This window comes from Cavia porcellus, unplaced genomic scaffold (assembly GCF_034190915.1).
Source record: "Cavia porcellus strain 051 isolate PalLab524CR breed Dunkin Hartley unplaced genomic scaffold, mCavPor4.1 scaffold_16, whole genome shotgun sequence".
Lineage (NCBI taxonomy): Eukaryota > Metazoa > Chordata > Mammalia > Rodentia > Caviidae > Cavia > Cavia porcellus.
This window is the reverse complement of record NW_026947499.1, coordinates 49,973,924-49,991,841: the sequence shown is the minus strand read 5'-3', so window position 1 is coordinate 49,991,841 and position 17,918 is coordinate 49,973,924. Positions and strand designations below refer to the sequence as shown.

The window sequence follows — 17,918 nt, the reverse complement described above, 5'->3', positions numbered from 1 at the left end:
CAGTTTAAACCATCTCTACATTATACCACATTAATTATAATATTTAATACAACACTTGTTATGTAGATGGCTGTTTTATTGTATTCTTCAGGGAATAAGAGCAAGAAAATATCTTTTTAGAGCAGATACAATTTCTGAAGCAAGTTTTTAAGCTGCTTGTGGTGGCACAAGTGATCCCAGCACCTGGTTGAGGCAGGAGGACTGCATGTTTAAGCCCAGTCTGGATAATTTAGGAACTTTGCAAGACTGTCTCAGAATTTAAAAAGAAAGAAAGAACGAAGAAAGAGAGAGAGAGACAAAAAGGGAGTATGTGTTGGGGATGGAGCTCAATGTGAAGATCCTGGTTTCAATTCTCAGTGCTGAAAAAAAAATTCATCTGCATACCAGTTCCATAAAACTCCTTTTGTGGGGGGAACTTAGGCTGGAACCTTGTCATAATTCCCAGCAGGATGAGAACTACAACCCTGCCTGCCCAGCCCTCCCAACCCAGGGGACAGGAACACCAGGCCCCACCTGATCTCTGTGGGTCCTTCTCCAGGCCACAGCCACCTGTGAGCAGCATCTCGGCTTCCCTGGCCAGCAGTGCATACTGGGGCTCGTGCTGCATCCCATCAAACTCACCGCCCTCATCACAGTCTGTGGTCTCCAGGGCAGTGTTGTACCAGTGCAGGGCCTCAGGCCAGTCTTGGCACCTTGCCAGGGGAAAGAGGAAAAGAGGGATGTCACCATGGCAGTGGTAGAGGGCAGGGCCACCACCTCTGGTTCATAACCTCTAGCTCTCAAGGTTACTCCATCCAAGGGTCTCCATATAAAAGGAAGACCTTTGTCTAGATTGCATATAGGCACCCTTTGGGTTGGCACCAGCAGCAGCTAAGTGTCCTCAATAAGCTGCCCTTTGACTAAAGTAGGAGAAGAGGTGGGCAGAAAACCCTCTGCAGAGGTCTCCGGAGCTATCTGAGCTCTCAGCAATCGTGCAGCCCTTTTGCTTTGCTTGCATGGTCTGCTCTGACTCTTCCAGCTCGACGTGCATCTCACCCCTCCTGTCACACAGCCTCTCTCCCTCCAGCTCCTTCTCCTATGGCACCATACATACGGCCAAAATGTCACAGTTATTACAGGTTTCGGCCAATCTCACACAACCCAACACTCAAAGCTACCAGGGCATCGGGGTGTCTTGCTCTGGATGTAATCAGTAGGACCAACTACTTACAGAACATCAGGAAAGAGCAAAGAGTCACAGACAAGAATGGCCACGGTATCTGATGATCTGCTGTCCTTCCCTCACTGCCTCGGATTCCTCTGCCCTACACTCTCAGCTCCTGTTCATCTCTCTCCATACAAACATGCCAGCACCTGCCTGCTCCTTGGCCTTTGCACCTGCTGTCCCCTGGCTTTGGGGCATCCTTCTCCTAACTCTTCCCATACCTGGCTCCTCCTTCCTCCAGTCTCACCTCACATGTCCCTTCTTAAGGGATGCTATCTCCACACACCCTGTTTCTTGCAATTATTGTAACTTTTAATTCTTCTTGTTCCCCTTTGTTGTGGTCTCCTTTGACAGAAGGCCCAAGAAGACAAGAGCCTTGACTGTTCTGTTTACTGCTGCAGTCCCAAGGCCTGGCTTGGAGCACAGGCTCGGTAAGTGTTTGCTGAATGAATAAATATGAACAAGTGGCTGTTAGGGATGATATTCAGCAGCTAACCATCATTCTATTTTATCTTACTAAAAATAGAAATCATTTGAAAATTATTGGCAAGATACTCAAAAACCAGGGTTGTAACACTGGACTAGAGGCTATCAGAAGGATGACTTCACCTCTTCTGTTTGTGATCCTCCTCAGTCCTAAAGGTCAAAGCACAATTTCCTGAAAATACTAAAGGGGAAAGGGCCTAATCTTTCCCTGCCTCACTGTCTCAAAGGTTAGGGTACCCACAATGCACTGGAATTTTCCATGACCTGTCATTTCCCATTAGACAGAACTTTTGAGGAGACTACAATTTTCTAAATACAAATTTGGGCCTAGATGGAGGCCTGCCTTACCCGTAATTAATGTTCCTTGAATGGAAGAGGCTAGAGCTGCTTAGAATGAGGGAGAAGAATAAAACAAAGACTACAGGAGAAGCTGTAAGGGAAAATTTTGATAGATTTAGCTACCTAAATATTAAAAAGCAGTGAGTCAGCCAGGTGTGATGGTGCATGCCTGTAATCCCAGCATTTGGGAGACTGAGGCAGGAGGATCACTGTTGAGTTCCAGGCAGCCTGGGCTAGATAGTGAGTTCAAGGCCAGCCTGAACTGCATAATGAGACCCTGTCTCAAAAAACAAACAATAAAAACAAGAAAACAACAACAGTGTGTCCCCAAATCCAATAAACAGTAGTCGTTATGTACCTTTGTGCCCCCTGCCCCTGTCTATGGTAGCTATCTCTGATAAACTCTTTTAAGGAGAAATATATACCAAGGGTTAATAGTCTTATTGTATAAAGAGTTCTGACAAATCAGTAAGAAACTATCACTGTAAATAAAAACTTAAAAGTGGAATTTAAAAGAATAGATATAAAGCCATGCAGGGTGGTGCATGCCCTGTAATGCCAGCACTTGGGAGGCTGAGGCAGGAGGATCATTGCAAGTTTGAGACCAGCCTGGGCTACAATGTGAGCTGAAGCCCAGCCTGAGTGCATAGTGAGACCATGTCTCAAAAACACACAAAAAAATTATATACATACATACATACATATATATATATATATATATATATATATATATATGAAGTAGAGAAAAAACAGGAATAGAAAGCACAGCTAGGAAAGCCTTCTCAGGGATTTTAGGTGTAAATATTCAGTGCCCAGTTCCACCCTCCACTATGCATGCCTATTTTTCCAGGGCACTCAATGGGCACCAACCACATACATTGGCATTTGATCTGATACAATCACATCAGTTTTTTTCTGTTTATCTTCCCTCCATGTCAGTGTAGGTCTAAGTCTGCTGGGAGGCAGGTGAATAGAGACTATATCAGATGCAGGATGAAAAGACCTAAGTTTCCACTTACTAGGACAGGTTGTGGATCCCTAATCTGAAAATCGAAAACCCAAAAAGGTCCAAACTCAGAGTGCTAAGGTGACCTAATATATGGAATTTCCACATCTGATTTCCTGTGATAGTAGGCTGAAGTCACACTGCAGGTGTACTAAAGTATCACACAAAACTACCTCCAGGGTATGTATCTAAGGTGTGTATCAAACATAAATGAATTTATGTTTCACATCCAGATCTGGATTTCATCCCCAAGATACCTCATTTGTAAATGCAAATATGCTAAAATCTGAAAAAAAAAAACCCAAATTGGAAATATTTCTGGTCCTAAATATTTGGAGTAAGGGATACTCAACCTGTATTTGATCATAGGCAAGTCTGTATTTGATCATAGGCAAGTCTCCACTTCCCAGAACTAGAATTTAGTCAGCCATTAAATGGGACCCCAAATACCCACTTTGTGTACCATAGAGATGTCCACTCATTCCAACAACCACTAAGTCAGATCCTGTGCAGAGCCCTGGAACACAAGAATGCAGGTGATCTGATGCCTGTTCTCACTGAGGTCAAGGCACACACTGCAAGTGGTTTCCAAGGGTAAGAAGCATTGCTGTTACCCAGTAGGATCTGATACATGTTAGGAGTTCCTCCAGATCTCCTACTGGCCAAAACAAGGAGCCAGGGTGAAGCTGGGCCACCTTCCTCTCCTCCCGCCACAGGCACCACCCCTGACATCTCAGCCTGGTGGATAAATGAAAAGTATGGACACTCCAGGAGTCTCAAAACCACTGCAGAAAACTCACCCTGGCATTTGCTTCCTTTCTGGCCCTGCTTTCTTGACAGAAATAAAACAAAAATAGGAGGAGTCAATTAAAACCATCTGAACTCCTGCAACCAAGGGATACTACTCTGAACCTGATGCATCAGATTTTTTCCTCAGGCAAATCCTTAAAGATAGTGGCTAACACTATATACTTTACGGGTGCTATGCGAATTCTAGGAATTCTGTCATGGAACTATCCAGGAGACAGACTATAATCATTTTCCTTTGATGAAATGAAGAAACCGGGTCCCCGGAGGTAAACTAACTTGACCCTGGTCACTGGACTGGTAATGGCTGGAGCTAAGACTGGAACCCATGTCTGTCCTGATACCGAAAGGGAGGCCCCACTACAGCCCGCACTTCTACCAGCTCCTCCCGAGCGACAGCCACAGTACCTGTCGGGGCTGAGGTTCTGGCCGGTGTCAAAAGCTCGTGCCACAAGGATCATGGATTGTCGGTCACCAGCTTTGGCTGCCTTCAATAAGTAGTTAAATCCTATTGTTTTATTTTTTTCCGTTTCCTGTCAACATAGGCCAAAGGAGAAGAAAAAAAGCAAAAAAAAAAAAAAAACATTTTTGAAGGGAAGAGGGACAACCAAGATCTTACCAATCAGTCTTCTCCACACTTTTTAGAATTTTGAGAATTCTGAGCCAGAAATTCTGTAGTGTGTGTGTGTGTGTGTGTGTGTGTGTGTGTGTGTGTGTAGTACGGGGCCTTTGTAGTAATCTATACCCCCAGACTTACCCCCAGCATAATGCAATTGTGCAATCATCACTAGAATCAATCTTCAAACTACTTTCATCAACCCAAAAAGAAATGCAATTCCTTTTGATTTTTTTTTTCTTTTTTTTTTTTTTGTCTTTTTTCGTTACCAGGGATCGAACTCACGACTGCCTGCTTGCAAGGCAGGCGCTTACGCCGCTGAGCTAAATCCCCAGCCCCCGCAATTCCCTTTAACTATCAATCTCTCCCTACCCTCAATTTCTCCACTCCATCCAGCCCGAGGCAAAAATCAGTTTATGTTCTATCCCTGTGGATTCTGGATATTTCATATAAATGGAATCATAGAATATGGGGCATTTTAGATCTGGTTTCTATGACTTCCTGTGATGTTCTCATGGTTCATCCATTGCATCATGAGCATTGGAATTTTATTGTTTATGATGAAGTAATTTTGGAGGAGTATCGGGATTTGAACTCAGGACCACATGTTAGCCAGTGGCACACGCTATGTACTCAGCTAAACCCCTGGCCCATGAAATAATATTCCATTGTGAGGCTATATCGCACTGTGTTTATTATTCATCTGTTCTTTAGACTTTATGGCTAGTATGTATTTATTCCCTTGAGCATATAGCTACTTGAGTGAATTGTGGTCACATGTAACTGTGTTAAGCCTCTGCATGTGTGTGAGTGTGTGTGTGTTCTTGGGGACTGAATCCAGGACCTCATACACATAACTTTACCACTGAGCTGTATCTCCAGCTCTTTTAAAACTTTATTTTCAGGCAGGGTCTGCTAAATTTCCCAGGTTGGGCTTGTACTTACAAAGCTTTCCCGAGTTTGTTGGGATTATAGTTGTATACCACCACATGGACTGTTTAGATTTTTTGCTTTTTGGGTTTTTTCTTTTCTTTTTTTTTTTTTTTTTTTTTTTTTTTGCTACCGGGGATCAAACTCACGACCTTGTGCATGCCATGCAGGTGCTTGTGCTGCTGAGCTAAATCCCTGGCTATGTTTAGGCTTTTGAGGAGCTATCTGGCTGGTTTCCAGAGTGCTACACCATTGTGACTCCCCACTAGTGGTACAGGTGGGCTCCTGCTTCCATTCTGCTCCCCCATGATCCACCTCACAGCAGCAAGAAAGATGCTTGCAATGCCTAAATTGGATCACATTACTTTCTGGAAACTCCTCCACAGTTTCCTATCTTATTCAGAGACAAACCCAAAGCCCTCACAGTGGCCTGTGAAGTGCCTCAACCTTCAAAAAAGCTGTCAGGGACTACCTGCTGCGTACATACTGGCTCTTCCTGCCATGTTTCTGATAGGCCTATGGTTAGCCAACCCAAAACTACATTTCCCAGCCTCCCTTGCAGCCAGAATTTGTGTCTAACATGAGGAACTTCTCCAGCCTCTCATGACATTCACTTATTTCTTCTAGGCATTTTAGAACAATACTTAGCACAGGAAAATACTTAAATAAAGGTTATTTTTAATTATGCTGGAAGCACTTTATTTGTTCATCATTACCTGTATTAATAAGCTTTTCCACCCAAAAAATTCTGCTCCATGAGAGCAGGGACCTTGCCTGTCTCCCTCACTGCTATGAATATAGTGAGCCGAGGAAACTAGAGGGCAGGGAAGCAGGAAATGTCTGTTCTTCTAACATCAGAGGCTGAGCTAAAAACAGCAGCGTATTGTTTTAAAGGACAAGGGCTGGGGTAAACTGAGATACGGCCTGGGCAGCTGAAGATGCAAGGGAAGTCTCCTCCTGATCTCAGAAGCCTCGTAAAAGCAGCAACTGCATTGTTTCATTGTCTCATTTTCTGCACACCCACCAAAAGAGCCCAACACAGTATTCATAAACCCAAGTTTGGGCGCCTCCTGGGTGTTTTCCCTTTCAGTTAGCAAGAGCTTTTCTTTTTCTTTTTCTTTTTTTTTTTTTTTTTTTTTTTTTGTGTGGTATCAGGGATCGAACTCAGGAAGAGCTTTTCTTTGTTTTTTATTATAAACTATCCTTGGTTTATTCCTACTGCTGTGTTCCTGGACTTCATTCTTTGTCATCCTCAGGATAAGAGCCCAGAGGGAGGAGGACATTGGTTACACTAAGATATTGTTCAGAGTATATGGAATGCTCACAAACCATGTGTGACCAAATGCATAAATGAATGCCATAGCAAGACAACAGGAAAACATCCAGAGAATGAGGGGCCTGGAGAAGTGAGTGAGGGGCTTTCTAGTGCACCCAGTAGCCTCTCAGGGTGCACAGCCATCATTCCTTGCTAAGCCACAAAGCTGGCTTGAACAGCTCACTTTTTTCTCATATGTCCTGTCCTAAGCACACTGCTCTTTGCCACCCAGCTCCTGCCAGAGGGAGTTTCCAGTCTGATCATTAGAGAAAGTCCCTTGTAGTACCTCCAGGACAGAATACTTATTAAGCCCTTTATAATACTGCTGGGTGCAGGGTAGTAACAGCCTGCAATCCCAAGAGTCAGAGAATCATAGAGATGGGATGCCCCACGGTCCTGGTCTTGGTCCTGTGTCCCTCGCACTCTGTGCTAGGCATTCCTTCAAAGAAGCTGACATGTGTAATACTCTCAGGTAGATGCTGGGCCATGCTGGAAGGCAACAGTATTCAGGAGTAGGCTCCAACAGGCTCTAGAGAATAGACTTCAACTTTCAGGAATTTACCAAATCAGTGAAAAAGCACAGCCATTATTGGAAATTCGATCACAGGCTGGAGGTACAGTGCAGTGATAAAGTGCCTGCCTAGCATGAAGAAGGCCTTGGGTTTGATCCACATCACTGAAAAAAAGTTACATAAACTTACATAATGAGACGGATCACATTAGAGATAAACGTATTGGGGCTGGGGATTTAGCTCAGCGGCATAAGCACCTGCCTTGCAAGCAGGCAGTCGTGAGTTCGATCCCTGGTACCGATAAAAATGAAAAAGACAAAAAAAAAAAAGGAAAAAGAGATAAACGTATTAGGACTGGGGATATAGCTCAGTGGCACAAGCACCTGCCTGATAAGTGCAAGGTCATGAGTTTGATGCCTGGTACCAAAACAGAAACAAAGGTATTAATACTCAAAACTCATCACTTCTTAATTAATTTTACTATGATCTATACTTTTGTGGCTACTTATGTCTACGCTGGGGTTTTTGCATCTCAGAACTATAGTCTTTTGTGCTATACAAATTCTTCTCTGTGGGGCCGTCCTGTCCTTTCATTCATACCACCAGGACCCCTTCTCCATCCTTTCACCAGATGCTGGCAGCACTTCATTAGTAGTGACAATCAAAAGTATCTCCAGGCATTGCTAAACATCCCCAAGGGAAGCAAGAAGCCAAATGTCTAGTTAAGAGTACCCATTGATTTTTTTGGTTTTTTGCTTGTCTCACTCTGTAATTGAGACTGGCCTTGAACTCACTACAACAGCCTCTCCTTCCCTTCCCTTCCCCAGTCTAAAAATATGAGACTCTTTACAAATTTCTATGTCATCCTTATGCAGGGGCCCTTGCTAATGATCTCTGTGGTTTTGCAGTTTTAGTATGTGTGCAGCTAAAGCAAAAACTCAATAGGTAGCTGGGTGTGATGACACACGCCTATGATCTCAGTATTCAGGAGGCTAAGGCAGGAGGGTTGCCATAAATTCGAGGCCAGCCTGTACTAGTGAGTTCAAGGCCAGCCTGAACTACCATAGCAAGACCCTGTCTCCAAAAAAGCAAAAAAGAAAAGACATGGATGGAAAAAATAGAAATACTACACATTAAATTTAACTGTGTCATGTCTATATCCTATTATGACTAGCACAGGAAATTGGGGGAATGTTTTTCCAGCATATAAAACTATTATCTGATTCATACTGAGCATAGTGGCCCACACCCATAAACCCAGGACTCCAGAGGCTGAGGCAGGAGGACTGCCATAAGTTCAAGGCCAGCCTCAACTATACAGCAAGACTCTGTTCAAAAAAACCAAAATCAATCAATCAACCAACCAACCAATCAATCAAATTTATCTAGTTCAGGAAAGAATTTGCTCTTTTCTGTGGCAAATGAAATTCCGGTTCTAAATCTTTGTTATTTTGCTTTCTCCCCCCAGCCCCTGGTACTGTGGATTGAAGTCAGGTCACCAGTGCTTTTATATTTTGTGACAAGATCTTGCTAAGTTGCCCAGACTGGGCTGAAACTTGTGATTCTCTTGCCTCAGCCTCACAGAGTTCTGGGATTACAGGCATGCACCACCATGCCCAACTTCATCTTACTTTTAAGTACATGAAAATATCAATCAGTATTTATGTCAGAATTATATTGTCCATAAACTGTAACCACTGGCTGGTGATGCATACAAGAGTTCTAAAGAAAAATCAATGAAAGAATTCTGTGAGAATCAATTAAAGATATGAAACTTACAGTTTTATTGCTGCTTGTAAGATATATGTTACATATTCTTTGTATCAGCACAATGTGTAATACATGCATGTATGTGCATGTCGTCCTTCTGTACTCCCAGAAGTCAACTGTTCAATTTTATTGTTGACTGAATGAGATATATTTGGCCTGTTTTCAAGAAGCACAGACATAGGAGAGACAAATCAAGATTCCTTCTCCCAAACAAGCTTGTTCCTCAACCTTTAAAGGGGAAAATAAAAACAGCTGTGGAGCTGGGCTGATGGCACACATCTAAGTCTCAAAACTCTGGGAGGCTGAAGCAGGAGGACTGAAAGTTTGAACTCAGCCTGGGCAACTTAGCAACCTAGTGAAATCCTACCTCAAATAAATGGGCAGAGAATGTAGCTCAGAGCAAAGGCCCTACATTCTATCCTCACTACTAAACAAATAAATAAAAACACCAGCAGTGGGACAGGCCCTGCCTGCATGCCAAATGTGTTTGATCCACAAGAAACTACCAACATTCTACAGACATTCTCACAATCTACAAAAAATGACTTCTGTACATTTGACTGAATGTATACAACAAGGCTACTCTTGGCAGCAATTTTTGTGATATCAAAAGAATGGAACCAGCAGGGCATGGTGGCACATGCCTGTAATCTCAGCACTTGGGAGACTGAGGCAGGAAACTTGTTTTGAGTTGAGAGCAGCCTGGGCTACGAAGTGAGCCCAATGTCAGCCTGAACTACACAGTGAGTCCTGTCTCAAAAATAAACAAACAGTTACTTGTTAAACTGAGAACGAAAGGGAAGGAAGTAGACAAAACAGTTTTACTGTAAACATTTTCATATGGAAAAAGTTTCAGCCACATGAGTGTACTACCTATTCAAAAAGTTAAATGAAAGACTTCAGAGTTCTTTCTTACACTGAGATCCAGGCAGTCACTGGCTGTGGTCAAGCCCTAAGGAGGGTCTGAATCCACATGGAGCCCAGGCTTGCCCAGTGTCCTGTCCAGCTGCTACCCTGGCCCAAGTGATGGGGGAGGATGAGGACAGACATGCCCACCAATGTCCTCTCAACATCTCCCAGGAGAAGCTCTCAGTCGCTAGGCCTTGCGAGATCCTGGCCACTCGTCCTTTCTCCCTATGGAGGAGGGAAGAAAGCCCTACACGATTTCCAACACATCCTTGTGCTTCAGATCCCGCCCTCCAGCCCCAACTCCGACACTGTCCTAGCCCCACAGCCTCACCTTTTGGCCCCTACCCTGTCATCCTGTCTCCAGCTCTGGGCCTAAACATGCGCAGTTCCCTTGGCCCACCTGGTCACTTTCATTCAGGCTTTATCTACCTCAGACATCTCACTCTGTGACTGAATGAGCATGGACTAAGCGCCATACTCTCCTCTAGCCACTAAGAGTACGGCCAAAGCTGGCACTGAAGAGGCTGGGCAGACCCTTAAAACCCCCGTCAGTTGTAGTCCTAGCTACCTGGAAGACTGAGGCAGGAGACCAACCTGGGCAACCTACAAAGAAACTACCCTAAGAAAGAAAAAATAAAGCTAGGGTGTAGCTCAGTGGTAGAGTGCTTGCTGAATACATATGAGGTTCTGAATTCAACCCCCGGTACCACAACAAACCCATTTAGACCCCTTTCTCACTTTTCCACCAATGTTTTTACTTACCCCATCAAACTCTGTCTTTACAGCCTAAAAATGTGACTGATGTGGATGCCACCTCCCATACCGTCTCCAAAGATTTTTTTGGTGGCGGCGGAAGTGTTACTGGGGATTGAACTCACGGTCTTTTCACCTAGCTACATCCCTAGCCCTTCCCACATTTTTGAAGTTTTCTTTGATTTTTGTTTTGTTTTCTGAGATACGGTCTCACTATGTAGCTCAGGGCAGCCTTGAATTCACCAGAGAGCCCAGAATGGCTTTGAATTTGCGGTAACTTTCCAGCCTCAGCCTTCATCACAGACACATACCTCCATGCCTAACAACTTTTCTCTTTTGTCTCTTCTGAGACAGTGTCACTAAATTGCCCAGACTGGACTCAGACTTGTGATTCTCCTGCCTTAGCTTCCTAGAGAGCTGGGATTATAGATGTGAGGCACCAGGCTTGGCTGACAGATCAATTCTATTAGTTTCAAGTAACTGTGAAGTAAGATACAAAAACAACAAAAACTGTGAGGAAAAAAAAAAAAGCTGGGGATTTAGCTCAGTGGCATAAACGCCTGCCTGGCAAGTGCAAGGTTGTGAGTTTGATTCCCAGTACAAAAAAAAAACCCTAACTGTAAAGTGCCTGGCCCCAAACCAATGCCCACAGTGACTGTATAGTATGTCTTCCCTTTCAGGAGACAGGCAGCAGCCTCCAAGACAAGAAGGCTGGTGAGTGATAGAGTGAGTAGCCGAGCCCTCACATTCTGCTGCCTCCCCACCACCCCCTCACCTTCAGAGAGACATCAGCCAGGATGTGGTGGGGCAGCTGTGAGTACATGAGCCCCAGGCCCACGATGGCCTCCAGCTCGCCCAGGTCGGCTGCGTGTTCCAGGTGGAAGATGGCCGACTCTTGGTCCCACTCCTCATCCTTCTTGCAGAAGCGGCCGCCCTCATGGTAGCGCACCATGGCCAAGTGGACCTGCCACACAGACTGCGGTGTTGGCCCAGCTGTCTGGGAGGCTGAAGCCACACCCAGGGGCCGCCCAGCCAGCCTGTGGGAGGAGGTTAGTGAGTAAAGACATGAGCTGGGGGCTCTGGGTTAGTGCAGGGAGAGCTCCAAAATGGGCAGTACGGATACCTTCCCCAAAACAGACTTTCCAATCTTCTTTTCATGATTCAGAGCGTTAAGCCTTTCTACTTCCAGGGCCACAGCTGAAGGCCTTGGCAGGTGGAGGCGGGAGGGGTTGAGGAGGTTCCACTTCTCCACACAGACCTAAGAGAGACAAATCGGGCAGGGGGAGTTTATGGCCTGACAAATGCATGGCTGGGCAGGGACTCTCTGTTGCAGAGGAGCCTTGCTGATGAGAGGAGAAGCAAATTGTCAGTGTCTAAGTTTGTTGCCTTCAATTTTAGTCATTTACATGCCAGTAGCTCATGGGTGCAGAGAGACTGCAGCACCAAGACACACAACTAGCAGAAGGGACTACAACAGCTGAGAGAAGCATTTTCCCTCATCTCTCAACCTAGGCCTCTCCTTTTCCAGCTCCCCATTCAAGACACTAAAAAGTCAGGCTTTAGCAAACCCACTTGCTTTGCTATATGAATCAACCAGGAGAATCCACATGATATCAGCTGAGTATCTGAAGGAGTAGGTTTAGAAAGCAGTCAAAGATCCCAGTCAAAGATGCCCTGTCCAAGGTTCTCGCAGAACATGACCAGGTGGCTCTGTGCTTTTGCACACGTGTCTGCTGAACATCCTATGACACACAAGGCATGTCCACTACAAAGAACACTCCAAGTCAGAACAGCAACGTGCTGCTGCTGAGCAATCCCACCCCACTCCAGGCTGAGGAGCCCCCCAACCCAACTGAGAAATAGCTCTGAGTCCTGGACAGCACTGTGAGAGGACCAAGAGTCAAGTCTGCTGGGCAGGTGAGGGAAGGCATCTACAGGAAGTACAGTAAGAGGAGGAGGAAGCATCTAACAGATGGAAAAATCTTAGCAAAGGCTCAGAGCGGGTGAAGTGTGAGGCATTCGGGAGTCAGCTAGAGAAGAGCCTGTGGGGTGCAGGGCTTGTCTTTCCCAGATTTTCCAGATGCCAGTCATCATCTGAGATACTGTATTTATTATAATATAGGCTGAGCATCCCCAACCTGAAAACCCAAAACCTGAAAAGCTCCAAAATCCAAAATGTTTTGAGTATCAGCGTGACATTGCAAGTAGAAAACTACACACTGACCTCATGGTACAGGCCTTGATCAAAACCAGGTAGGTTAAAAGTAATGTATAAAATTGGGGCTGGGGTTTTAGCTCAGCGGCATAAGCGCCTGCCTTACAAGCAGGCGGTTGTGAGTTCAATCTCCGGTACTGATAAAAAGGAAAAAAGACAAAAAAAAAGTAATGTATAAATTGTCTTTAGCTATGTGTCTTTGGCAGGTGGGGGGGGGGGTACTGGGAATTGAACTCAGGACCTTGTGCTTGCCAAGCAGGTTCTGTGCCACTGAACTACATTTCTGGCTAGGCAATGTATCTAAGGTGTACATGAAACATAAACCAATTCCATCTTTAGATTTGGGTCCCACCCTCAATTTATTTCATAATGTATATGCAAGTATTTGAAAATCAAAAAACATCTGAAGCCCAGATAGCTGAAGTCCCAACATTTTCAATAAGGAATAATCAACCTAGACTAGCTGATAATTCAGGAAAGCTGCCTAGGATTTTTGCTTGCTTGTTTTTTAGTACAGCCTGTCCTTCAACTCATTTATGTAGTTGAGGCTGGGCTCAAACTCACGGTGATCCTCTTGCCTTTGCCCACTCAGCACTGGGATTACAGGCGTGTGCCACTACGCCTGGCTAGGATTTTAGTTTTCACAAACATAAAATAGGAATGCAAAAATTGGGCATGGTGGCACACACTTGTAATCCCAGGGACTTGGCTGAGGCAGGAGAATCCTGAGTTCAAGGCCAGCCTGGGCTACTTAGTGAGAACATATCAAAAAAAAGAAAGAAGGAGGGTGGAGAGAGGGGAGAAAGAGAGAGAGAGAGAAGGCAGGTGGTTGGCTGCGCATATCCCCCAGTGGCAAAGTAATACTGTGTTTGATCCCCAGTACTACAAGAAAAGAAAGTATGTGAGGGGGTTGAATAACAACAGTCTATCTCAGTGGCTGCTTGCAGGCATAAATTAATTCTCTGAGGCGCCTCCGAGTCAAGTACTTTAACGCATAACAGTAGCTATCACTGTCATCTCCCCTCATGACCAAATCTTTAATTCACCCTACAGCCCCAGCACCTGGCCCAGGACAGGATCTCAAATTTGGTCCTGTGCAAAATAGACATGTGCAAGGTGGACAGACAGGCAGCAGTAACATGAGAGAGGAGAAACAGTACCAGAGCCCAGGAAAGGCCAGCAAGAGGTGTGAGTAGGGCTTATAGGGGCACATTACCCGTCCGGCACTGCCCAGGCTGTCTTCATCAGACTCTGACCTCCGTCTGCCGTTCAAGTGACCCTGAGTGGAAGCAGAGATGGAGCATCTAAGGGAGGACCTCCTTCCAGGAACCTCCCCTGCAAACTGGTCCACAGCACCATACACAGCTGACCCTCCTCAGAGCCCCACTTCCCGGGATGCTCCCCAGGTAAAGCTGAAACCCTCATCTGCCAAGGCGAAGGGCTGCTGGGTAGGTAAGTATGAGGCACCGGCATGGATGCAGTCCTCCCTTTCCTCTCCCAGCCGGAAGAGGTGGATCCAGCCCAAAGCCTCAGGAGCCTGCGCAGCACCCCTGGGGAAATGGTGCGCCAGTCTCCCTCTCACCAAAGCTTCTCCTGCTTGCTTGCTATTCACAGTCACATAGCTGGGACCAAGGGCTTCCTAGCAAAAAGGCCTTGATACACAGCCTCAACTTTGGCACATGGTGAAGGCTCTGAACGCTGATACTCTGGAGCCTTGACCTGAGGCTGCCAGGATTGTGTGCCTCTGAGGTGGCCCAGCTACCTGCACAAATACTGGTCTCACCTAATACTCCACACCCTCTCCTCAGCAGCCAAGAGCTCCCACTTCACTGTAAGATCTGTGCACCATTTCAAACTTGTACCCATCTCTCCACACCCGTCCGCTTCCTGGTGCACATCGCCCTGCTTTACTGTCCTCCCTGCATTCATTCTCATTGGGAAAAAAAAATCTCCTTAGTTTCCCCTGACATAACTTCATTCTGCTAGCTTTTTTTTTTGAGGCAGGGTCTCACTATGTAGTGCAGGCTGGCCATGAACTCACTGTACTGCCCAGACTGGCCTCGAATTCATGGTAATCCTTCTCCCTCAGCCTCCCAAGGGCTGGGATTACAGGCATACGCCACCATGCCTGGCACCCTTCTAGTTTTTCATTCTTTTTGGAGGACAACTGAGGCAATAGGAACTCTGATCACGTTGCCTGGGGTGGGGAGCTTACGTGGTCTTGGGGCTCAGGGTCATCCAGCTCACCCCTCCTCTCACTGGGGAATCCACTATCTCCACTGGTCTCAGAGTCCTGTGGAAACAAGATGATCTCAGGTTCTAGGGATCCTCTAACTACCCGAAGGCAGTGACATTTGGACTTCTCAGTCATCTGCTTTCTTTCCTGTGTCTTATCACCCTACTTACCATCTTCCTCCTAGGCCTTGCTGGGCTGGAGACCGAGAACTGTATAACGCCGTGGAAACTGCCAGGAGGCCTGGGCATGAACTTTACCTTGGTTACTCGCCAGCTGTGACCTGCGCAGTTGTTCAGCCTCTCTGAGCTTTAGTTTTCTCAGCCATGGGATTCATTTTTAATGCCTCCATTAAAGCCCAGTGAGAATGAAAGGAGGTGTCACACTCCTTGTGTCACGTGGGCATGGGTATTAACAATACTCCACCCGCTTCATGGGCAGAAAATGAAGCATCGTTTAAGGGCTATGACCCACATACAAAAATACAGCACCGGGAATTATATTTACTACAATGAAGCCCTCTACCACAACTGCACACACCTCCTGAACATATTCTTTACCTTCTAGATAAGAGTTCTGTTCTGAAAGAAAACCAGGCTTCATTCAGAACCTTTAAAGCTTCTGCCTGCTAACTTGGGATTCTGCCTAGATCTGCATGCAATGGTATCATTAGACACCTAACACATTTATTTTCTTCCTTCTTTCTTTGAAGAAGTATTTCAACAAATAAAAGTCAAGAATGCTAAGATAAACTCCCATATCCTTTCCCCTCAACTCTGTCAACTCTAAAGTTATTTATTTATTTGTACTGGGAATCAAACTCAGGATTTCATGTTTACCAGGCAGGAACTGCACCACTGAGCAAAATCCCCAGCCCTTGAGTTTTAATTTTTTTAAAGAAGTTAAAATATCACTTCGGCCAGGAGGCTGAGGCAGGAGAATCACAAGCTCAAGTCTACCCTTATTAATTTAGTGACTTAGCAAGACACTGTCTCAAAGTAGGAAAAAAAGTGAACTTGAGTATTTGACACAATCCGGGAATACAACATAAAGCGCAATGGTAGCATCTACAAGCATGACTTTTCTACTAGGTCTATTCGTTTATACATTTTTAACTTGATGTCACAGTATTCACTAAAGTGAATATAAACACCATGCCTTTAGTTTATCACCACAGGGTCAAACTTAAGCTGCAGAAAACATTCTGTCCATCCAGCTGCAGAGCATCTGTACTGTGTCTCACACCTCGCACTCTGTACAGGGTGCCAGGAGTCAGCTGACTACATGTGCATGGCCAAAGCAAACCCAGGCCTGAGCCTGGCATTTACTGGAAGGTGGCACTGGTGCTGGTTTAGAACACTTCTTCCTTAACCATCTCCAGCACTGTGGTGGACTGAGCTCTTCCTAGCAAAGCTCTGCCTTGGGCAAGAGGCTGAGATACAGCTGTGCCCTTCTGAGTACCCAGGGATACCTGAGCAGGGCTGCCTACCTGAATCTAGGTTGGCCCTCAATTCCTGGAAAGAATCCACTCCTCCCACCCTGCCAGGGGCTGGAACCTGAAGTTTGCCTCCCCTCTCTCACCCGATGGTTGTCCAGACACTCGTGGTCTCTGGGCGCCATGTTATCAAGGTCACCAAATACCGGCCAATCTGGATGGAGAGAGAAAATGAGCTGACTCCACTGCTGAACAGTCACAGGACTCACCAAGCCTTTATTTTCAATTTTTATTGTTATTTATTTATTGGTACTGGGGATCTAACTCATGACCTTGTGCTTACCAGGCAGGCAGTTACCCCACTGAGCTAAATCCCTGGCCCTCAAAAAGAAAAGGCACAAAATGAGAGAATGCTGTCTGCCCCTAGGGGACTTGTGTGCCCCTAGGGGATTTTTCTTTTTTGAGCACTTATTCTAAGACTGCCACTTGCTGAACAAGTGACTTTACCTTGTGCCTCCTCAAGTGTCATAATGTAATTAAATGGGTAATGTGCTTATCTACATGCCTGGATCTGAATAAAGCACTCAGGAGGCTGAGGCAGGCAGACTGCTGTGAGTTCAAGGCCAGACCGGGCTACATAGTGAGTTTAAGATCAGCCTGGACTACAGAGCAAGACCCTGTCTCAAAAAAAGCAAAAAACAAAAAAGTACAGTTGTGAAGGAAGAAAAGTTACTTGTGCACTTGGGACCCAACAGAAGCACCTCAGCTGGCTTCCTCTCCTGGTAATTCTCTAGTTTTGCCTCTGCCTTAAGCTCTCCTGAATCGCATCTATGTTGCTACCTTCCCATGAAGTTAGTAGGAATGGGGGCTGAGGGTATAGCTCTATGACAGAATATGCTTGGCAGATACAAGGCCCTGACTTTGATACTGTGAGAGACAGACAGACAGACAGACAGACAGCGAGAAGGACAAAAAAGGGTGAGAGAAAGACACAGAGAGAGACAGAGAGAGATAGACAGACAGCGGGAAGAAGGAAAACAGGGAGAAAGAGAGAGAGGAAAGAGAGGGAGAGAGACGTAGGAACTAATTTTACATTTTTAAATAACTGACCAAGAAAGGCAAAACTATAGCCAGGGATGGTGGCACATGCCTGTATTTGGCATATCATTTTCTTCTTTGGTATTCTGTCAATTTCTGTATAAAAGTTGGCTAGTTTCATAAAGCACAATGAAAAATGTTATCTTGTTTTTTATAATAGAGGCTGTTTTTAAAACTTGTGGACAACCTGTATCTTAAAAGTTTATTCAAACAACTCCCCCCATAAAACCACCACAGCCATGAGTCTTTTGGCTTTTTTTTTTTTTTTTGGTACTGGGGATTGAACTCAC

General features: G+C 45.3%; 1 protein-coding gene and 1 non-coding gene across 5 annotated transcripts in view; both read right to left on the bottom strand.

Annotated features, from left to right (window-relative positions):
• The window catches only part of Eef2k (eukaryotic elongation factor 2 kinase), a 57,501-nt gene that overhangs the window by 5,538 nt on the left and 34,045 nt on the right, over window positions 1–17,918 (bottom strand). The window contains exons 11-17 of one of the 4 annotated variants that reach the window (XM_003477807.5): window positions 16,677–16,744; window positions 15,078–15,155; window positions 14,079–14,141; window positions 11,771–11,905; window positions 11,423–11,611; window positions 4,251–4,375; window positions 514–692 (exon numbers count right to left, since the gene is read on the bottom strand). In XM_003477807.5, the coding sequence (XP_003477855.2) occupies window positions 514–692; window positions 4,251–4,375; window positions 11,423–11,611; window positions 11,771–11,905; window positions 14,079–14,141; window positions 15,078–15,155; window positions 16,677–16,744 (837 nt within the window). Of the gene's footprint in view, window positions 1–513; window positions 693–4,250; window positions 4,376–8,990; window positions 9,142–11,422; window positions 11,612–11,770; window positions 11,906–14,078; window positions 14,142–15,077; window positions 15,156–16,676; window positions 16,745–17,918 lie in introns of those variants that run through there. The other 3 variants (XR_010039875.1, XR_010039876.1, XM_013141897.3) reach the window with 3 other exon arrangements.
• Window positions 8,046–8,149, bottom strand: LOC111754070 (U6 spliceosomal RNA). The gene has a single exon (XR_002788797.1). It is a non-coding gene; the product is annotated as a U6 spliceosomal RNA (small nuclear RNA).